The sequence below is a fragment of the Bos indicus genome, chromosome 25, assembly GCF_029378745.1.
Source record: "Bos indicus isolate NIAB-ARS_2022 breed Sahiwal x Tharparkar chromosome 25, NIAB-ARS_B.indTharparkar_mat_pri_1.0, whole genome shotgun sequence".
NCBI classification, from domain to species: domain Eukaryota; kingdom Metazoa; phylum Chordata; class Mammalia; order Artiodactyla; family Bovidae; genus Bos; species Bos indicus.
This window is the reverse complement of record NC_091784.1, coordinates 19,656,385-19,677,084: the sequence shown is the minus strand read 5'-3', so window position 1 is coordinate 19,677,084 and position 20,700 is coordinate 19,656,385. Positions and strand designations below refer to the sequence as shown.

Below are 20,700 nucleotides of genomic sequence, written 5' to 3'. Positions count from 1 at the left end.
TGATAACTGCCCCAAAGAACTACGGTAGTAACTTACATAGTAGATAAATAAATAAAAATGTAAATATTTTTGTGTAAATAATACTCCCTTACCTTTCCTTTTCACCCCAACACCTGCAATGGAAATCAGTTCTCTGCCATCTACACCAATGAAATTCTGGTTTAATTACATAAGAAACATCAAGATACCATTGATTTCCCTGAAAGCTAAAGGGCAACCATAAAACAAACAAACCATTTAGATCTAAGTAGTGATAGAGAGTCCAAGGTAAGAGAAACCCAAGTAAGATGGTAGGTGTTGCAAGAGGGCACTGGAAGGCAGACACACTGAAACCATAATCACAGGAAACTAGCCAATCTGATCACATGGACCACAACTTTGTCTAACTCAATGAAACTAAGCCATGCCGTGTGGGACCACCCAAGACGGACGCGTCATTGTGGAGAGGTCTGACAGAATGTGGTCCACTGGAGAAGGGAATGGAAAACCACTTCAGTATTCCTGCCTTAGGAACCCCATGAACAGTATGAAAAGGCAAAATGATAGGATACTGAAAGAGAAACTACCCAGGTCTGTAGGTACCCAATATGCTACTAGAGATCAGTGGAGAAATAACTCCAGAAAGAATGAAGGGATGGAGCCAAAGCAAAAGCAATACCCATTTGTGGATGTGACTGGTGATAGATGCAAGATCCGATGCTGTAAAGACCAATATTGCATAGGAACCTGGAATGTCAGGTCCATGAAACAAGGCAAATTGGAAGTAGTCAAACAGGAGATGGCAAGAGTGAACGTCGACATTCTAGGAATCAGCGAACTGAAATGGACTGGAATGGGTGATAACTCAGATGACCATTATATCTACTATTGTGGGCAGGAATCCCTTAGAAGAAATGGAGTAGCCATCATGGTCAACAAAAGAGTCTGAAATGCAGTACTTGGATGCAATCTCAAAAATGACAGAATGATATCTGTTCGTTTCCAAGGCAAACCATTCAATATCATGGTAGTCCAAGCCTATGCCCCAACCAGTAATGCAGAAGAAGCTGAAGTTGAACGGTTCTATGAAGACCTACAAGACCTTTTAGAACTAACACCCAAAAAAGATGTCCTTTTCATTACAGGGGACTGGAATGCAAAAGTAGGAAGTCAAGAAACACCTGGAGTAACAGGCAAATTTGGCCTTAGAATACGGAATGAAGCAGGGCAAAAACTAATAGAGTTTTGCCAAGAAAATACACTGGTCATAGCAAACACCCTCTTCCAACAACACAAGAGAAGACTCTACACATGAACATCACCAGATGGTCAATACCAAAATCAGATTGATTATATTCTTTGCAGCCAAAGATGGAGAAGCTCTATACAGTCAGCAAAAACAAGACCAGGAGCTGACTATGGCTCAGATCATGAACTGCTTATTGCCAAATTTAGAATTAAATTGAAGAAAGTGCGGAAAACCAGTAGACCATTCAGGTATGACCTAAATCAAATCCCTTATGATTATAGAGTGGAAGTGAGAAATAAATTTAAGGGACTAGATCTGATAGACAGAGTACCTGATGAACTATGGACGGAGGTTTGTGACACTGTATAGGAGACAGGGATCAAGACCATCTCCATAGAAAAGAAATGCAAACAAGCAAAATGGCTGTCTGGGGAGGCCATACAAATAGCTGTGAAAAGAAGAGAAGTGAAAAGCAAAGGAGAAAAGGAAAGATATAAGCATCAGAATGCAGAGTTCCAAAGAATAGCAAGGAGGGATAAGAAAGCCTTCCTCAGTGATCAATGCAAAGACATAGAGGAAAACAACAGAATGGGAAAGACTAGAGATCTCTTCAAGAAAATTAGAGATACCAAGGGAACATTTCATGCAAAGATGGGCTTGATAAAGGACAGAAATGATATGGACCTAACAGAAGCAGAAGATATTAAGAAAAGGTGGCAAGAATACACAGAAGAACTGTACAAAACAGAGCTTCATGACCCAGATAATCACAATGGTGTGATCACTGACCTAGAGCCAGACATCCTGGAATGTGAAGTCAAGTGGGCCTTAGAAAGCATCACTACTAACAAAGCTAGTGGAGGTGATGGAATTCCAGTTCAGCTCTTTCAAATCCTGAAAGCTGATGCTGTGAAAGTGCTACACTCAATATGCCAGCAAATTTGGAAAACTCAGCAGTGGCCACAGGACTGGAAAAGGTCAGTTTCCATTCCATTCTCAAAGAAAGGCAATGCCAAAGAATGCTCAAACTACCGCACAATTGCACTCATCTCACATGCTAGTAAAGTAATGCTCAAAATTCTGCAAGCAAGGCTTCAGCAATACGTGAACCGTGAACTTCCAGATGTTCAAGCTGGTTTTAGAAAAGGCAGAGGAACCAGAGATCAAATTGCCAACAATCGCTGGATCATGAAAAAAGCAAGAGAGTTCCAGAAAAACATCTATTTCTGCTTTATTGACTATGCCAAAGCCTTTGACTGTGTGGATCACAATAAACTGTGGAAAATTCTGAAAGAGATGGGAATACCAGACCACCTGACCTGCCTCTTGAGAAACCTGTATGCAGGTCAGGAAGCAACAGTTAGAACTGGACATAGAACAACAGACTGGTTCCAAATAGGAAGAGGAGTATGTCAAGGCTGTATATTGTCACCCTGCTTATTTAACTTATATGCAGAGTACATCACAAGAAACGCTGGGCTGGAAGAAGCACAAGCTGGAATCAAGATTTCCAGGAGAAATATCAATAACCTCAGATATGTAGATAACACCACCCTTATGGCAGAAAGTGAAGAGGAACTAATAAAAACCCTCTTGATGGAAGTGAAAGGGAAAAAAGTTGGCTTAAAGCTCAACATTCATAAAACTAAGATCATGGCATCTGGTCCCATCGCTTCATGGGAAATAGATGGGGAAACAGTGGAAATAGTGTCAGACTTTATTTTTGGGGGCTCCAAAATCACTGCAGATGGTGATTGCAGCCATGAAATTAAAAGACGCTTACTCCTTAGAAGGAAAGTTATGACCAACCTAGATAGCACATTGAAAAGCAGAGATATTACTTTGCTAACAAAGGTCCATCTAGTCAAGGCTATGGTTTTTCCAGTGGTCATGTATGGATGTGAGAGTTGGACTGTGAAGAAAGCTGAGCGCCGAAGAATTGATGCTTTTGAACTGTGGTGTTGGAGAAGACTCTTGAGAGTCCCTTGGACTGCAAGGAGATCCAACCAGTCCATTCTGAAGGAGATCAGCCCTGGGTGTTCATTGGGAGGACTGATGCTGAAGCTGAAACTCCAATACTTTGGCCACCTCATGCAAAGAGTTGACTCATTGGAAAAGACCCTGATGCTGGGAGGGATTGGGGGCAGGAGGAGAAGGGGAAGACAGAGGATGAGATGGCTGGATGGCATCACCAACTCAATGGACTTGAGTCTGAGTGAACTCCGGGAGTTGGTGATGGACAGGGAGGCCTGGCGTGCCATGATTCATGGGGTCGCAAAGAATCGGACACAACTGAGCGACTAAACTGAACTGAACTGAGTCATAAAGAGTAGAAGGACAATGCCAATGCAGTGCAGATTGATTTTGACAAAAATTAAAGTTATCATGTGCCAGGTCACCACTATAAGAATACCAGGCTTGGATGGAGACTTTCCATAATATAAAGTCTCATGTCTAAGCTTCTGAGGGGTGCTTGTCTAAGCTGGAAAATACAGGGTTGAGGAAGGGTACTACTTTATGCTTTCTCTGGTGACCTTACCTTGATGCAGGAACCCTCTACCAGGACGCCATCCAAAGACTCTATGGCCAGCTGGGCAGCTTCCAGGACTTCATATTGTATACAGAGATGTGGCTGCAAGAACACGGAGATTTTCTTACTTTGGCTTTGTAGGCTTAAACTGCCAGAGAAGGGGCTGGGAATAGAGTCCCCTTAAACTACAGTGGCCAAAGTCACAAGAATGGATGTCCCTACAGTGCTGGGCTAGACAGTGATCACAAACTGTCATTTTAAGTAGAATCACCACATGCAGAACCTAGTTTCTCAGAAAATAACCTTAAATTTGTCACCTAAAATTGAAGCCTTTCTCTCTCTGGGTGCTATGGGGTAAGTAACAAAAGTATTTACTGCCTAAATTGCTTTTCATATTATTTATTATTAATCACTAAAGTCATCACTCTAAGTCACAGGCAGAGATTCCCATTTGTCTTATTAGCTTAATTTTTTAAATAAGCAGCTTTCCCACAAACTTCTGGAGGTTAAGTTCTTCCACTGGATTTGTGTCTTCAAATTTACTGCTTTTCCATTTGATTAACCAAATAGCTAAATCTATGTGATAGTCCAAGCCATAACATCATCATAGAGATTAAAGTGCTCCCATAGAAAACCTTCATTTTATTGGATTTGACAATGATTTCTTGAATATGACACCAAAGACACAGGCAACAAAATAAAAAAAGTAGAGAGAGAACTAAATCAAAATGTGCATCAAGGAAGAACCATCAACAATGTGAAAAGGCAGCAGAAAGAATGGGAGAAAATATTTGCAAATCACATATCTACTGAAGGAGTCAAAATATATAGGGGACCTCCCTGGTGGTCCAGGGGCTAAGACTCTGTGCTCCCAATGCAGGGGAGCTGGGTTTGATCCCTGGTCAGGGAACTAGATCCCATATGCTTCAACTAAAAAGTTTGCATGTCCCAACAAAGATCAAACTGCAAGTAAGACCTGGTACAGCCAAATAAATATTAAAAAATAAAATACATAGAGAACTACTAAGACTCAACAAAAACATCAAACAACCCAATTAAAAAATAGGCAAAGGACTAGGAGAGGCATTTCTCCAAAGAAGATATACAAATGGCCACTAAACATACAGAGATACTCAACATCATTAATCATTAGGGAGATGGAAGTCAAGAAAACCACAAGATATTACATCACATCCATTGTGAAGTAAAGTGAAGTCGCTCAGTCGTGTCTGACTCTGCGACCCCGTGAACTGTAGCCCACCAGGCTCCTCCGTCCATGGGATTCTCCAGGCAAGAATACTGGAGTGGGGTGCCATTTCCTTCTCCAGAGGATCTTCCCGACCCAGGGATTGAACCCAGGTCTCCCTCATTGCAGGCAGACGCTTTAACCTCTGAGCCACCAGGGAAGCCACCCTGGCTCACACCCATTAGGATGGATCAAAACAAAAAATGCCCCCCAAACCAAAAACAACATGGGTTTGGGTGGACTCCGGGAGTTGGTGATGGACAGGGAGGCCCAATGTGCTGCGGTTCATGGGGTCGCAAAGAGTCGGACACAACTGAGCGAATGAACTGAAACTGAACTGAACATGAAATTTAAGAAAATTGGAGGCAATATGAGTATTGGCAGACTTCTTAATTCTCAAAAAATCAGATCTTGTCAATACTGGGCACACATTCTTATGGGTCAACACTGTTCCCATGAAACAGAGCATGTCTCATATTCCAGTTGGTGACAATCAAGCTCAAATCACTAATATCTGAATGGCCCTAGAAGGCATCTGAATTTACCACAATAGATTAGAAGGTCAAAAATCTAAGTTTTCTTGTCTCATTACCTGATGTGTTTCAAGAACAAGAGTCATTAACTGGACTGGACCAAAACTCTTAAACAGCCTCTTCAGAGCACTGAGGTTACAATTTTTATTAAATGGCCCAGCGTAGACAGTTGACATCTCTGTCCACTTGATCTTTATCTACAAGAAAAACAACAGAATACAGTGAGGAGATGGATGTGGAAAGAGAATCAAGTCAAATCTAAAGAAATCATAAGTTGAAACATGGGATTAAATCCTTTCAAGGAATTTCTCAACACAAACACCTGTCAAATGTACAAGAATTTGTCTTCAGGGATTTCACGGCATCATTATTTGTAATAGCAAAATTTTATCAAATCCAAATGCTGAAAATAATAGGTATATCCTACAAAAGAAAACTAGGCAGCACAAAGATTATATAGTGTTATGAACAGATGTTTAAGATATATTGTTAAGTGAAAAAATAAAGTTGCAAAATAGAATATATAGTCTGATTCCCATCATAAAAATGTAAATGGTAATATACCTATAGAAAAAATTTAGAGAAATATATAGTAAACTTAATATAAGTATGTATTACTTTCCTTAATTGGAGGAGATTATAATGTCATCAAATAAATCATCTAGTAGAACCCATTCACTTACCCTTTTGTTCATCTCTTGAGTGAGGTTGGGTGAAAAGGGTTCAAAAGAGAACTGCACGATGCTGAAGGGAAACAGGGGGATTTCCACTCTAGCCTGCTCAAGAACCTGTAGAAAACAGCACAGCCTGGATGAGGCAGGAATCTAGTCTATTGTGGCTTGTGGAGGTGAGCCACAGTAATATAAACAATGGTTGTCTTTTTACCCATGTTAAAAAGCAATGTGAGGCTGACTTCAAGGTCTGGAAAAAAAATGGTGATACCACACAGCCTTGTAAAAAACCATCTAATCAGTAAAAAGAACAGAATCACATATGACCCAGATCTCTAGCATTACTAAGAAGCAGACTATTACAACCTTCAAATTACCTCTAAGTAAAAAAACAAGTTAAATTCCAACAGAGCTACCATCACCCCACACTGTTGCAAGCCTGTGAATAAAGAGGGAGAAGAGGTGCAAGAGACTTTGAGGGGCAGGGAGCCAAGGGGCACAGAAGGCTTGGGTGAAACAAACAAAATCAGCCCCAGAAAAAACTACAACTAAATGCCAAAGCAATGAAGACAGGTCACAACTTTGAAGGTTCAAGCCCCTGACTACAAGGAAGAGACTTGACAGCCTTAGAGAAACAGTGTTTCTGGGGAAAAATCAGATATATAGAGAAGAGGCAATACCCTATTGGAGCCACTGCAGTGAAGGAAAAAAAAAAAAAAGAAATTAGGACAGAAATTAAGGAAAAAAGAGAAATAAAAGATAGGAAAAGATAAATACCAATCCCTCACAAGAGCATTATAAACTTACTCTTCCTAGCACATCTTTCTCAAAAAAACCATCAACACTTTAAAAAAAGAAAAAAGAGAGCCTGACATCACAGATAAGAGTACAAGGAAGCTTTAGGCCCTCAGTTTGCCACACACACCACTTTAATACTATGTAAGCCAAAATATCTTTGCAAGAATATAAGAGACCAGTGGAGAACTACAGCACCCAGACACAACAACAACAAGGGATCCCAGCAACAGGAAAAGGAAAATATGCAGGTTTTGTATACCCATCTATGCCTGCACTATCTAACCTAGAAGAGCTCAACATAGAGGAAACTTCCCATACTGGGGATCTTCCCTCTGGACAGAAACAAGAGTGGACCATGCACTCAATGTCATGGTTAGATTGGGCATTGCCCGAGGGACTGATTAGTTTCTGTTTCACTTGACTCAAACCACTGATAGGACTGGCAGCCTTGTTTGTAAGCCACTGATGCAATCACATCTTAATAATGAACTTGTAATCACTGCACATTAGAGCTGCAGTTCCAAACGCAGATGTCAGGAGGAGCAACAGATTGCAAGTTCTGAAAGGAAACAGGGACAAGCTGCTCGGGGAGTATGAGACAACTAAAAGCACCTGCACAAGCTCAGTGACAACACATCCTCAAAGTAGATTTGAGAGGTCCTGAAAACTCACTCTGAGCTGATCAGTGAACGCTTTCCTTTCCACAATGCCAGGCCCTAACAATGGGAGAGGTAGCTGACCTAAAGAAATACAGAATGAACTAAAAAGAGAACAAAGATAAACAACTAATGAAATCAGGAACAAAATGAGAATTTCATTAAAGAGACAGCAACTATATAAAAAAGAACTAAATAAACTCTGGAGCTGAAAAATACATTAAGTGAATTGAAAAATTCACTAAAGGGTTTCAACATCAGACTTGATTAGGCAAACTTGAAAATATATCTTTGAAATCACTAAGTTAGAGCAAAAAGAATAAAGAAAAGCAAATAGCATCTAAGAGGCTTACAGGACATCATCTAGAGGACTAATACAGAAAAATATAGGCATCCCAGAAGAAGAGAAAAAGGGATACAGAGCTTATCTGAAGAAATAATGGCTGAAAAACCCCCATATCTGAGCAAAGGAAAGAACATACAAATTCAATAAACTGAAAGGACTCCAAGCAGGATAAATCTAAAGAGACCAACACAAAGACATATTACAATCAAATTTGTTAAAAGACAAAATTAAAGAGAGAATCTTGAGCAGCAAGAGAAAAGCAATTCATCACATACAAGGATGCTTTCATAAGATTATCAGTGGATTTCTTTACAGAAACCTTGCAAATCAGAAGAGAGTGAAAAATTCAAAGAGCTAAAAAACAAACAAACCCCATCAACCAAGAAAACTGTATCCAGCAAAACTATGCTTAAAAAATGAAGGTTAAAAAAAAAAAAAAAAACTTGAGGAAGTTTATCATCACTATGCTTACTCTTATGAGAAATGCTACAGGGGGAGTCCTTTAAAATGAAAGGATGCTAGACAACAACATGAAAGTATTCCAATTAAGGTAAATACATGAAGACACATAAACATAATACACTTGTATTGATGTAATTTTGGTGCATAAATTCACTTTTAATTATCCAGAACTTAAATTGACAAAAACATGGAAAAAATAACTACATGCCTATGTTAATTGTTTTTCTAATATGGAACAATGGACTGGTTCCAAATTGGGAAAGGAGTACATCAAGGCTGTATACTGTCCCCCTGTTTATTTACTTACATACAGAGTACATCATGCAAAATGCCAGGGTAGCTGAAGCTCAAGCTGGAATCAAGATTGCCAGGAGAAATATCAATAACCTAAGATAGCAGATGGCATGACCCTTATGGCAGGAAGCGAAGAGGAACCAACGAGCTTTTTGATGGGGATAAATGGGGAACAAGGCAAACAGTGACAGACTTTATTTTCTTGGACTCCAAAAACACTGCAGATGGTGACTGCAGCCATGAAATTAAAAGACGCTTGCTCCTTGGAAGAAAAGCTATGACAAACCTAGACAGCACATTAAAAAGCAGAGATACTACTTTGCCAAAAAGGTCTGTCTAATCAAAGCTATGATTTTTCCAGGTCATGTACGGATATGAGAGTTGGACCATAAAAAAGCTGAGCGCCAAAGAATTGATGCTTTTGAACTGTGGTGTTGGAGAAGACTCTTGAGAGTCCCTTGGACTGCAAGATCCAACCAGTCCATCCTAAAGGAAATCAGTCCTAAATATTCATTGGAAGGACTGATGCTGGAGCTGAAGCTCCAGTACTTTGGCCACCTAATGAGAAAAGCTGACTCACTGGAAAAGACCTGGATGCTGGGAAAGGATGAAGGCAGGAGAAGGGGACGACAGAGGATGAGATGGTTGGATGGCATCACCAACTCAATGGATATGAGTTTGAGCAAGCTCCCAGAGATGGTGATGGACAGGGATGCCTGGCGTGGTACAGTGCATGTGGTTGCAAGGAGTCAGACGTGACTGAGCCACTGAACAACAACAACTAGGTTTGATACAGCTTTCCTGACAAGAAGCAATTGCCTTCTAATTTCATGGCTGCAGTCACCATCCCCAGTGATTTTAGAGCCTAAGAAGAGGAAATCTGTCACTACTTCCACCTTTTCCTCTTCTATTTGCCATGAAATGATGGGAACACATGCCATGATCTTAAGTTTTTTAATACTGAGTTTAAGCCAGCTTCTTCACTCTTCTCTTCACCCTCATCGAGAGGCTCTTTAGTTCCTCTTCACTTTCTCCCATCCGAGTTTTATCATCCACATATCTGAGGTCGTTAATGTGTATATAATATATAAAAATGCAATTTATGATATCAGTAACATAAAGTTGAGTGGTGTGGAGCTTATAGGAGTAGAATTTTTGTATGCAATTAAGTTGTTATCAGTTTAAAACAATGTTTTAACTTTAAGATAACTGCAATGAGACTACAAAGAAAATATCTCCAGAACATACTCAAAAGGAAATGAGAAGGGTATCAAAGTCTGTTTCTACACACCCACATACACATACAATGAATGAAACTCAAAGGAAGACAGTAGAAAAGAGAGGAGGGACAAAAAGCTGTAAAAGATACAGAAAACAATAAAATGGAAATAATCCTTCCAATCCAATGATTACTTTAGACAGCAAAATGTTATTAGCAAACTGAATTCAACAACACATTGAAAGTTTTACACACCATGATCCAGTGAAATTTATTCCTGGGATGCAAGGATGTTTCAGTGTATGAAAATAATTCTATGTAATATACCACATTAACAGAATGAAAGACAAAACCATATGATCATTCAACTGCAGAATAAGCATTTGACAAGATTCAACACTAGTTCATAAAAACAATAAAAAACTAAAAACAGGAGGAAACTTCCCAAACATAATAAAGGCCATATATGAAAAGCCCACAGATAACATCATACATACATACAGATACATCATACATAGTCAAGGCTATGGTTTTTCCATTGGTCATGTATGGATATGAGAGTTGGACTATAAAGCTGAGCGCCAAAGAATTGATGCTTTTGAACTGAGGTGTTGGAGAAGACTCTTGAGAGTCCCTTGGACTGCAAGGAGATCCAACCAGTCCATCCTAAAGGAAATCAGTCCTGAATATTCATTGGAAGGACTGATGCTGAAGCTGAAACTCCAATACTTTGACCACCTGTTGTGAAGAACTGACTCGTTTGAAAAGACCCTGATGCTGGGAAAGATTGAAAGCGGGAGGAGAAGGGGACAACAGAGGATGAGATGGTGGGATGGCATCACCAACTCAATGGACATAAGTTTGAGTAAACTCCGGGAGTTGGTGATGGACAGGGAGGCCTGGCGTGCTGTGGTCCATGGGGTCGCAAAGAGTCAGACATGATTGAACGACTGAACTGAACTGAACTGAACATCATACTCAAAGGTAAAAGACTAAAAACTATTTCTCTAAGATCAGGAACAAGGATGTCCGCTCCTCCCACCTACATTCAACACAGTATTGAGAATCCTAACCAGAGTAATAAAATATCCTCTGAGGAGGATACCTAATATTTAAGTTTCATATTAAAAAAAAGTTCAAATTGTCCAAAAATGAAATGCCCATTTTGGCTTCACAGTAGTTATTTTGCATAAATGTATAGACATCAATAGGGTTTCCCAGAAGCTACAGTGGTAATGAATCTGACTGCCAGTGCAGGAGGCGCAAGAGATGTGAATTCAATCCCTGGGTTTGGAAGATCCCCTGGAGTAGGAAATTGGAACCCACGCCAGTATTCTTGTGTGGAAAATTCCACAGACAGAGGAGCCTGGTGGGCTAGAGTCCAATGGGTCACAAACAGTCAGACACAACTGGGCATACTGAAATAAAATAGGAATCCACAGGTCCATGTGAAATTAATGAATGAATGAACAAATTAATAAGGTAATGGGAGGACTCTTACTCATAGAATGCTGAGTAACAACTAGTAAATATGGAGGAAGTATATAGAGTTGGAAAGTCATCCTTGTACAACAGTCACAGTAAAATTGGTTCAGCTAAGAATCATCAGTTCAGTTGAGTTCAGTCGCTCAGTCATGTCTGATTCTTTGCAACCCCATGAATCGCAGCACGCCAGGCCTCCCTGTCCATCACCAACTCCCGGAGTTCACTCAGACTCATGTCCATTGAGTCGGTGATGCCATCCAGCCATCTCATCCTCTGTCGTCCCCTTCTCCTCCTGCCCCCAATTCCTCCCAGCATCAGTCTTTTCCAATGAGTCAACTCTTCACATGAGGTGGCCAAAGTATTGGAGCTTCAGCTTTAGCATCAGTCCTTCCAAAGAATACCCAGGACTGATCGATCTCCTTTAGAATGGACTGGTTGGATCTCCTTGCAGTCCAAGGGACTCTCAAGAGTCTTCTCCAGCACCACAGTTCAAAAGCATCAATTCTTTGGCACTCAGCTTTCTTCACAGTCCAACTCTCACATCCATACATGACCACAGGAAAAACCATAGCCTTGACTAGACAGACCTTTGTTAGCAAAGTAATGTCTCTGCTTTTGAATATGCTATCTAGGTTGGTCATAACTTTCCTTCCAAGGAGTAAGCGTCTTTTAATTTCATGGCTGCAGTCACCATCTACAGTGATTTTGGAGCCCCCAAAAATAAAGTCTGACACTGTTTGCACTGTTTCCCCATCTATTTCCATGAAGTGATGGGACCAGATGCCATGATCTTCGTTTTCTGATTGTTGAGCTTTAAGCCAACTTTTTCACTCTCCCCTTTCACTTTCATCAAGAGGCTTTTTAGTTCCTCTTCACTTTCTGCCATAAGGGTGGTATCATCTGCATATCTGAGGTTATTGATATTTCTCCTGGCAATCTTGATCCCAGCTTGTGCTTCTTCCAGCCCAGCGTTTCTCATGATGTACTCTGCATATAAGTTAAATAAGCAGGGTGACAATGTACAGCCTTGATGTACTCCTTTTCCTATTTGGAACCAGTCTGATAAGAGCAGGAGGGGATTTTGATGAAAAGCAGGGTATTTGCTTTTCTTAAAGTATATCCTCACATAGTACTTATTTGAAATAAGGGGAAAAAGCAGTAACTCTCTAACAGAGAAAGCAGACAATATCTCGTTAAGATCATCAAAATAAAAACAAGAAAGGGACAGATGGACCAATATGCCTCTTGATGTGGTGCCCTGAAAAGGACATATTACTTATGTATGATCTGGCTAAACATACAGTCTGCATAACCTGAATCTAATTATAAGGAAACCCAAAATGAAATTACCAATGTCATGAGAGACAGAAATTCAATAGCCAAAGCCACAGGCCTGCTAGAATCTGGAAAAAGACACTGGCAGCTGACAGTTCTGCTCCTATTGGGTAACTAAGACTAAAAGTGCTCCATACAAAATTTGAGACAGAAGACTGGCTAATGGTACACAAGGTTGCTAATGAGTAACAGCTTGATACTGGCATAGGTTACGAAGGGTTATGTTACCCTCTACTCTGAATACAACCTTCAAAGACACAGTGGGTCACTTACCTCTTTATTTGAAAGGCACTTAATAGTTTGACAGTTTTTGGAAGAAGAAAGTGCACTAGCATCTGCCTCCTGGGTCAAGAAAAGGAGCTTCTGGCCCACTGAATCCAGGCATTCTAAAACACTGTAAAGAAGGAGAGGTTAAGGAATAACCCAAGGTTAAGAGGTTAGGAATAACCCAAGAGTTACTAACCCAAGAGTTACTTCTTTATACTTGTACTGTCTAACATGGTACCAATTAGCAACATGTGGTTATTTTAATTAAAATTAAATAAAATGAAAATTCAGTTTCTTAATTGCAGTAGTCACGTGTACTAAAAGGTTTACACGTGTGGATAGCACAGTTACAGAACATTTCCACCACTATAGAAATCATATTTGTCATTGCTGCTCTTGATTCAGGGAGAGGAAGGATAAACAAAAATATATTCAAAGCTCTTTATCAAAGTTTAGGCTAGATTGTAAGGATCTGATATATTTATTAGGCTGCAAAGACAAATCCCTTCTGAATCTGTTTTTTGTTTGTATTTTCCCCAATCTGGGCAAGACATCAAGACTATAGCTGACTCCTTTAATCAAAATACTCACTAGTCTATATCTCCTCTCATGCTACTTAGTTCAATGTTATTTCAATGTCTCACTTTTTTGGTAAAATGAGTTATTTTAAGACACGTCAATATATTCAGAAAATTAGAAAAGCATGCTATTCAGGGAAGTAGATGGTAGTTTTCCCTCCATAGTTTCTGTAATGGAAGAATGTTACTCATATTATTGATAAACATTTCTCAATAGACTCAAAAGGAGAAAAGAAATTGCTAGGTTTTGTTGTTAAATAAGCAATCAGATACTCCATTTATCTTTGTAACTATTTAGAACTGAAAAATATTACCTTGTGTTTAGCCGCTGAACTCCTTCTGCTGTATTTCTTGGCTCTTGGCTTTCCTGGTAACTAAATAGTGCCTCCAGATTTAGTTCTGCAATCTTAAAAGAAAATAAAGTGGTAAAAATCATTTAGTATCTTGTAAAGTATTTGATGGCAAATAGATGGGGAAACAGTGGAAACAGTGTCAGACTACTTTTTTGGGCTCCAAAATCACTGCAGATGGTGAAATTAAAAGACGCTTACTCCTTGGAAGGAAAATTATGACCAACCTAGACAGCATATTAAAAAGCAAAGACATTACTTTGCCAACAAAGGTCCATCTAGTCAAGGCTATGGTTTTTCCAGTAGTCATGTATGGATGTGAGAGTTGGACTATAAAGAAAGCTGAGAGCCAAAGAATTGATGCTTTTAAACTGTGGTGTTGGAGAAGACTCTTCAGAGTCCCTTGGAATGCAAGGAGATCCAACCAGTCCATCCTAAAGGAAATCAGTCCTGAATATTCATTGGAAGGACTGATGCTGAAGCTGAAACTCCAATACTTTGACCACCTGTTGTGAAGAAATGACTCATTTGAAAAGACCCTGATGCTGGGAAAGATTGAAGGCGGGAAGAGAAGGGGACAACAGAGGAAGAGATGGTGGGATGGCATCACCGACTCAATGGACATATGTCTGAGTAAACTCCAGGAGTTGGTGATGGACAGGGAGGCCTGGCGTGCTGCGGTTCATGGGGTCGCAAAGAGTCAGACATGACTGAGTAACTGAACTGAACTGAAAGTATTTGAGGCTAAAAAACAAAACAAACAAAATGCTCAAACCTGAAAAACCTACTCAAATGGTGTTCTTTGCTTCTGTAGACAGTGAACTTTGCTGATGCCACAGTCCTAGACTGGGTTCAATACTTACCAGATCGCGTCTGGCTGCTTAGCCAGGAATGGCAATCTGTTACCAGCTGCTGATGTAACATGAATATGGGAAAGGACCAAGCGGGGCTAAGTGAAAAGCAGTGACAATTCATTCATTCCCAAGTCACTTAAAACTTACTTCTCTGTAAACATGCAATCTTTTGAAACTATAAAAGAATAGTTTTCATGGCAATATGAAGAAAAAAAGACTTTATTATATTAATACAAAATTATTAAAAGTATTCTAGTTTATTCTCTTTGCATAAAGTGAGAGCCCTTTGGGAGTTTTCGTGTATAGAGATACAAGTTTTCTTACTTAGAATCATTTTAGATTTGCAGAAAAATTATAAAGAGAATATAGAGTTCCCAAGCATATTCAACTGCCATTTTCGACTATTATTAATATCTTAGATTAGTATTATATATTTGGCACAATTATTGATGTTAGTTTTTTCTTTTTAAATTTTTTATTTGAGTATAGTTGATTTACAATGTTGTGTTAGTTTCTATTTATACCAAAGTGAATCAGTTACACATATCCATTCTTTTTTTTTTTTTTTTCACATATCCATTCTTTTATAGATTCTTTTCCAGTGTGTTATTAACTAAAGCCTATGCTTAATTCAGATTTCCTTAGATTTTACTCAAGTGATATGCAGTTCTTCCTAGAAGTCAAGTGGCAACTGCTGTTGAAACAGTGCTACCCCAAGAGAGCAAAAATCTATGTAGATATTTATAATTATCACAATTATTAACATCAGTTACAGTGACTTAAAAGTAGCATGCAGGATCTTTAGTTCCCTAAACAGGGATAAAACCCATGCCCCCTGCAATGGAAGCACAGAGTCTTAACCACTGGAATTCTATCAACTATAATGATTAATACCACTTTATGGTGCTTAATATATTCATGGCACTGTGCTAAGAGCATTGTACTATATAATATCTCATTTACCCTCACCAATATCCCAGAGAAGTGTGTTCCCATTTTACAGATCTAGAAACTAAAAACTAGAAACTAAAGTTCTTCAGAGAAATTGCCTTAGATATCACATATCATTTCACCTATAATATATACCATTTCACCTACTGAAAAACAGGTTAAGTCTAACTTCAGAGACATTTAACCATTATATTATGCTAGTGATACACATCTTAATTTCAAATATATGTTCACCTTGAATTACACTCCCATTTTTGTAAAGAAATAGGATATGGTGGTTTGTGACACTGTTCTAGTCTCATAAGTTTAAGGAAAGCAAAGATACTAACCTTCTTTGGGCCATACTTGAGGAAATATCGAGCCAATTCAAGGGTTGTTCTAGCATCTTCTGTAGCATCATGACCAAGCCTATCTGGACACTGTATATCCTTCCTGGAAAGTCAAGGTAAAATTGAGATAACTGGGAGCATTCTTTTTTTTTTTTTTTTTTAATTTTGTGGCTGTGAGGTGCGGCATGTGGAATTCCTCAACCAGGGATTGAACCCACACCCCCTACATTGGAAGCATGGAGTTTTAACCACTGGAAGGCCAGGAAAGTTCTGAGAGCATTTTTAATGACAGATTCATTCAACTACCCCAAAGTTCTAGCTACATGTAAAATTTTAGCATCCCAGTAATTAGATTTGAATCACAACAATCAAGATTCGTTTATTCCTTAATGCCAAGATCTGAAAGGTTCTGAGAATACAGAATGATCAGGAATGGCTTTGTCTACAGTAAGCACATCATCAATGGCTATTTAATAAAAAGTCTCTGGTTCACTCCCTAGGCAATCCCTTGTCTCATTTCTTAGATATAGCTGTGGTTTTAAAGTTATCTTCCAGAAATTTTCTATTTGTATACAAGTGTCTAATATACAGCCTTCCCAGGTGGCGCTAGCGGTAAAGAACACTCCTAAAAATGCAGGTAGAGTTAAGAGACATAGGTTCAAACCCTGGGTTGGGAAAATCCCCTGGAAAAGGGCATGGCAACCCACTCCAGTATTCTTGCCAGGAGAATGCCATGGATAGAGACCCCGGGTGGGCTACGGTCCACAGGGTCACAACTGTAACACAGTTGTGTCAGGGACACAACTGAAGCAACTCTGCATGCATGCACGCATGTCTGTTATATACTTAAAAGTTCTTTATTTAAATTTTTTGACTGCACTGTGTGGCATATGGGTCTTAGTTCCCTGACCAAGGATGGTGCCTGTGCCCCCTCCATTGGAAGCACCGAAATGCCAGAGAAGTCTCATTATTTTAAAAAATTTGTAAAAATACATATCTTCCCTGGTGGCTCAGACAGTAAAGCATCTACCTACAATGTGGGAGACCTGGGTTCAACCCCAGGGTCAGGAAGATATCCTGGAGAAGTAAATGGCAACTCACTACAGTATTCTTGCCTGAAAAATCCCATGGATGGAGGAACCTGGTTAGGCTACAGTCCATGTGGTCACAAAGAGTCAGACACGACTGAGCGACTTTACTCACTCATACAGCTACATCATATCAATATCTCAAAATCTTTGAATCTTCTTCTGAAACTCCATTTTATGGAGATTAATCTATAAATTGGAGAATAATACCCAGATTTTTTCTCAGTAACATCTTCAGATCAGATCAGTCACTCAGTCGTGTCCGACTCTTTGCGACCCCATGAATCGCAGCACACTAGGCCTCCCTGTCCATCACCAACTCCTGGAGTTCACTCATGTCCATTGAGTCAGTGATGCTGTCCAGCCATCCCATCCTCTGTCGTCCCCTTCTCCTCTTGCCCCCGATCCCTCCCAGCATCAGAGTCTTTTCCAATGAGTCAACTTTTCGCATGAGGGGGCCAAAGTATTGGAGCTTCAGCTTTAGCATCATTCCTTCCAAAGAAATCCCAGGGCTGATCTTTAGAATGGACTGGTTGGATCTCCTTGCAGTCCAAGCGACTCTCAAGAGTCTTATCCAACACCACAGTTCAAATGCATCAATTCTTCGGCGCTCAGCCTTCTTCACAGTCCAACTCTCACATCCACACATGACCACAGGAAAAACATTAGCCTTGACTAGACGAACCTTTGTTGGCAAAGTAATGTCTCTGCTTTTGAATACGCTATCTAGGTTGGTCATAACTTTCTTTCCAAGGAGTAAGTGTCTTTTAATTTCATGGCTGCAGTCACTATCTGCAGTGATTTTGGAGCCCAGAAAAATAAAGTCTGACACTATTTCCACTGTTTCCCATCTATTTCCCATGAAGTGATGGGACTGGATGCCATGATCTTCGTTTTCTGAATGTTGAGCCTTAAGCCAACTTTTTCACTCTCCACTTTCACTTTCATCAGGCGGCTTTTGAGTTCCTCTTCACTTTCTGCCATAAGGGTGGTATCATCTGCATATCTGAGGTTATTGATATTTCTCTCGGCAATCTTGATTCCAGCTTGTGTTTCTTCCAGTCCAGGGTTTCTCATGGTGTACTCTGCATATAAGTTAAATAAGCATGGTGACAATATACAGCCTTGACATACTCCTCTTCCTATTTGGAACCAGTCTGTTGTTCCATGTCCATTTCTAACTGTTGCTTCCTGACCTGCATACAAATTTCTCAAGAGGCAGATCAGGTGGTCTGGTATTCCCATCTCTTTCAGAATTTTCCACAGTTTATTGTGATCCACAGAGTCAAAGGCTTTGGCATAGTCAATAAAGCAGAAATAGGTGTTTTTCTGGAACTCTCTTGCTTTTTCCATGATCCAATGGATGTTGGCAATTTGATCTCTGGTTCCTCTGCCTTTTCTAAAACCAGCTTGAACATCAGGAAGTTCACAGTTCACATACTGCTGAAGCCTGGCTTGGAGAATTTTGAGCATTACTTTACTAGCGTGTGAGATGAGTGCAATTGTGCAGTAGTTTGAGCATTCTTTGGCACTGCCTTTCTTTGGGTTTGGAATGAAAACTGACCTTTGCCAATCCTGTGGCCACTGCTGAGTTTTCCAAATTTGCTGGCATTGAGTGCAGCACTTTCACAGCATCAGCTTTCAGGATTTGAAATAGCTCAACTGGAATTCCATCACCTCCACTAGCTTTGTTCGTAGTGATGCTTTCTAAGGCCCACTTGACTTCACATTCCAGGATGTCTGGCTCTAGGTCAGTGATTACACCATCGTGATTATCTGGGTCATGAAGATATTTTTTGTACAGTCCTTCTGTGTATTCTTGCCATCTCTTCTTAATATCTTCTGCTTCTGTTAGGTCCATACCATTTCTGTCCTTTATCGAGCCCATCTTTGCATGAAATGTTCCTTTGGTATCTCTGATTTTCTTGAAGAGATCTCTAGTCTTTCCCATTCTGTTGTTTTCCTCTATTTCTTTGCATTGATCACTGAGGAAGGCTTTCTTATCTCTTCTTGCTATTCTTTGGATCTCTGCATTCAGATGTTTATATCTTTCCTTTTCTCCTTTTCTTTTCGCTTCTCTTATTTTCACAGCTATTTGTAAGGCCTCCCCAGACAGCCATTTTGCTTTTTTGCATTTCTTTTCCATGGGAATGGTCTTGATCCCTGTCTCCTGTACAATGTCACCAACCTCCTTCCATAGCTGATCAGGCACTCTATCTATCAGATCCAGGCCATTAAATCTATTTCTCACTTCCACTGTATAATCATAAGGGATTTGATTTAGGTTATACCTGAATGGTCTAGTGGTTTTCCCTACTTTCTTCAATTTAAGTCTGAATTTGGCAATAAGGAATTCATGGTCTGAGCCACAGTCAGCTCCTGGTCTTGTTTTTGCTGACTGTATAGAGCTTCTCCATCTTTGGCTGCAAAGAATATAATCAATCTGATTTTGGTGTTGACCATCTGGTGATGTCCATGTATAGAGTCTTCTCTTGTGTTGCTGGAAGAGTGAGTTTGTTATGACCAGTGCATTTTCTTGGCAAAACTCTATTAGTCTTTGCCCTGCTTCATTCCGTATTCCAAGGCCAAATTTGCCTGTTACTCCAGGTGTTTCTTGACTTCCTACTTTTGCATTCCAGTCCCCTATAATGAAAAGGACATCTTTTTTTGGTGTGTTCTAAAAGGTCTTGTAGGTCTTCATAGAACTGTTCAACTTCAGCTTCTTCAGCATTACTGGTTGGGGCATAGACTTAGATTACTGTGACATTAAATGGTTTGCCTTGGAAATGAACAGAAATCATTCTGTCATTTTTGAGATTGCATCCAAGTAGTGCATTTTGAACTCTTTTGTTGACCATGATGGCTACTCCATTTCTTCTGAGGGATTTCTGCCCGCAGTAGTAGATATAATGGTCATCTGAGTTAAATTCACCCATTCCAGTCCATTTCAGTTCGCTGATTCCTAGAATGTCGACATTCACTCTTGCCATCTCGTTTGACCACTTCCAATTTGCCTTGATTCATGGACTTGACATTCCAGGTTCCTATGCAATATTGCTCTTTACAGCATCAGACCTTGCTTCTATGACCAGTCACATCCACAGCTGGGTATTCTTTTTGCTTTGGCTCCATCCCTTCATTCTTTCTGGAGTTATTTCTCCACTGTCTCTAGTAGCATATTGGGCACCTACTGACCTGGGTAGTTTCTCTTTCAGTATCCTATCATTTTGTCTTTTCATACTGTTCGGGTGCGCTAAAGCGCAGGCAGCTGTGACAGGTGCGCTAAAGCGCAGGCGGCTGAGACGGGCACGCCAAAGCGTGGCAGAGAGGAGTTACCCCATGTCCGAGGTCAGGGGCAGCAGCCGAGAGTGCCAGACTGCCATGGCGCAGGAATGGCCCAGAGGAGCTACCCCATGTCCGAGGTCAGGGGCGGAGACGAGACGAATTACCCCACGTCCGAGGTCAGGGGTGGTGGCCGGG

General features: G+C 40.1%; 1 protein-coding gene across 8 annotated transcripts in view; it reads right to left on the bottom strand.

Moving 5' to 3' along the window:
* The window catches only part of REXO5 (RNA exonuclease 5), an 89,574-nt gene that overhangs the window by 34,357 nt on the left and 34,517 nt on the right, over positions 1-20,700 (bottom strand). For 7 of the 8 annotated variants that reach the window (XM_070779180.1, XM_070779179.1, XM_070779181.1 and 4 more), the window contains 6 exons: positions 16,133-16,235; positions 13,963-14,054; positions 13,077-13,197; positions 6,221-6,325; positions 5,597-5,734; positions 3,768-3,860 (listed from right to left, as the gene is read on the bottom strand). In XM_070779180.1, the coding sequence (XP_070635281.1) occupies positions 3,768-3,860; positions 5,597-5,734; positions 6,221-6,325; positions 13,077-13,197; positions 13,963-14,054; positions 16,133-16,235 (652 nt within the window). The remainder of the gene's footprint in view (positions 1-3,767; positions 3,861-5,596; positions 5,735-6,220; positions 6,326-13,076; positions 13,198-13,962; positions 14,055-16,132; positions 16,236-20,700) is intronic. The other variant, XM_070779182.1, reaches the window with a different exon arrangement.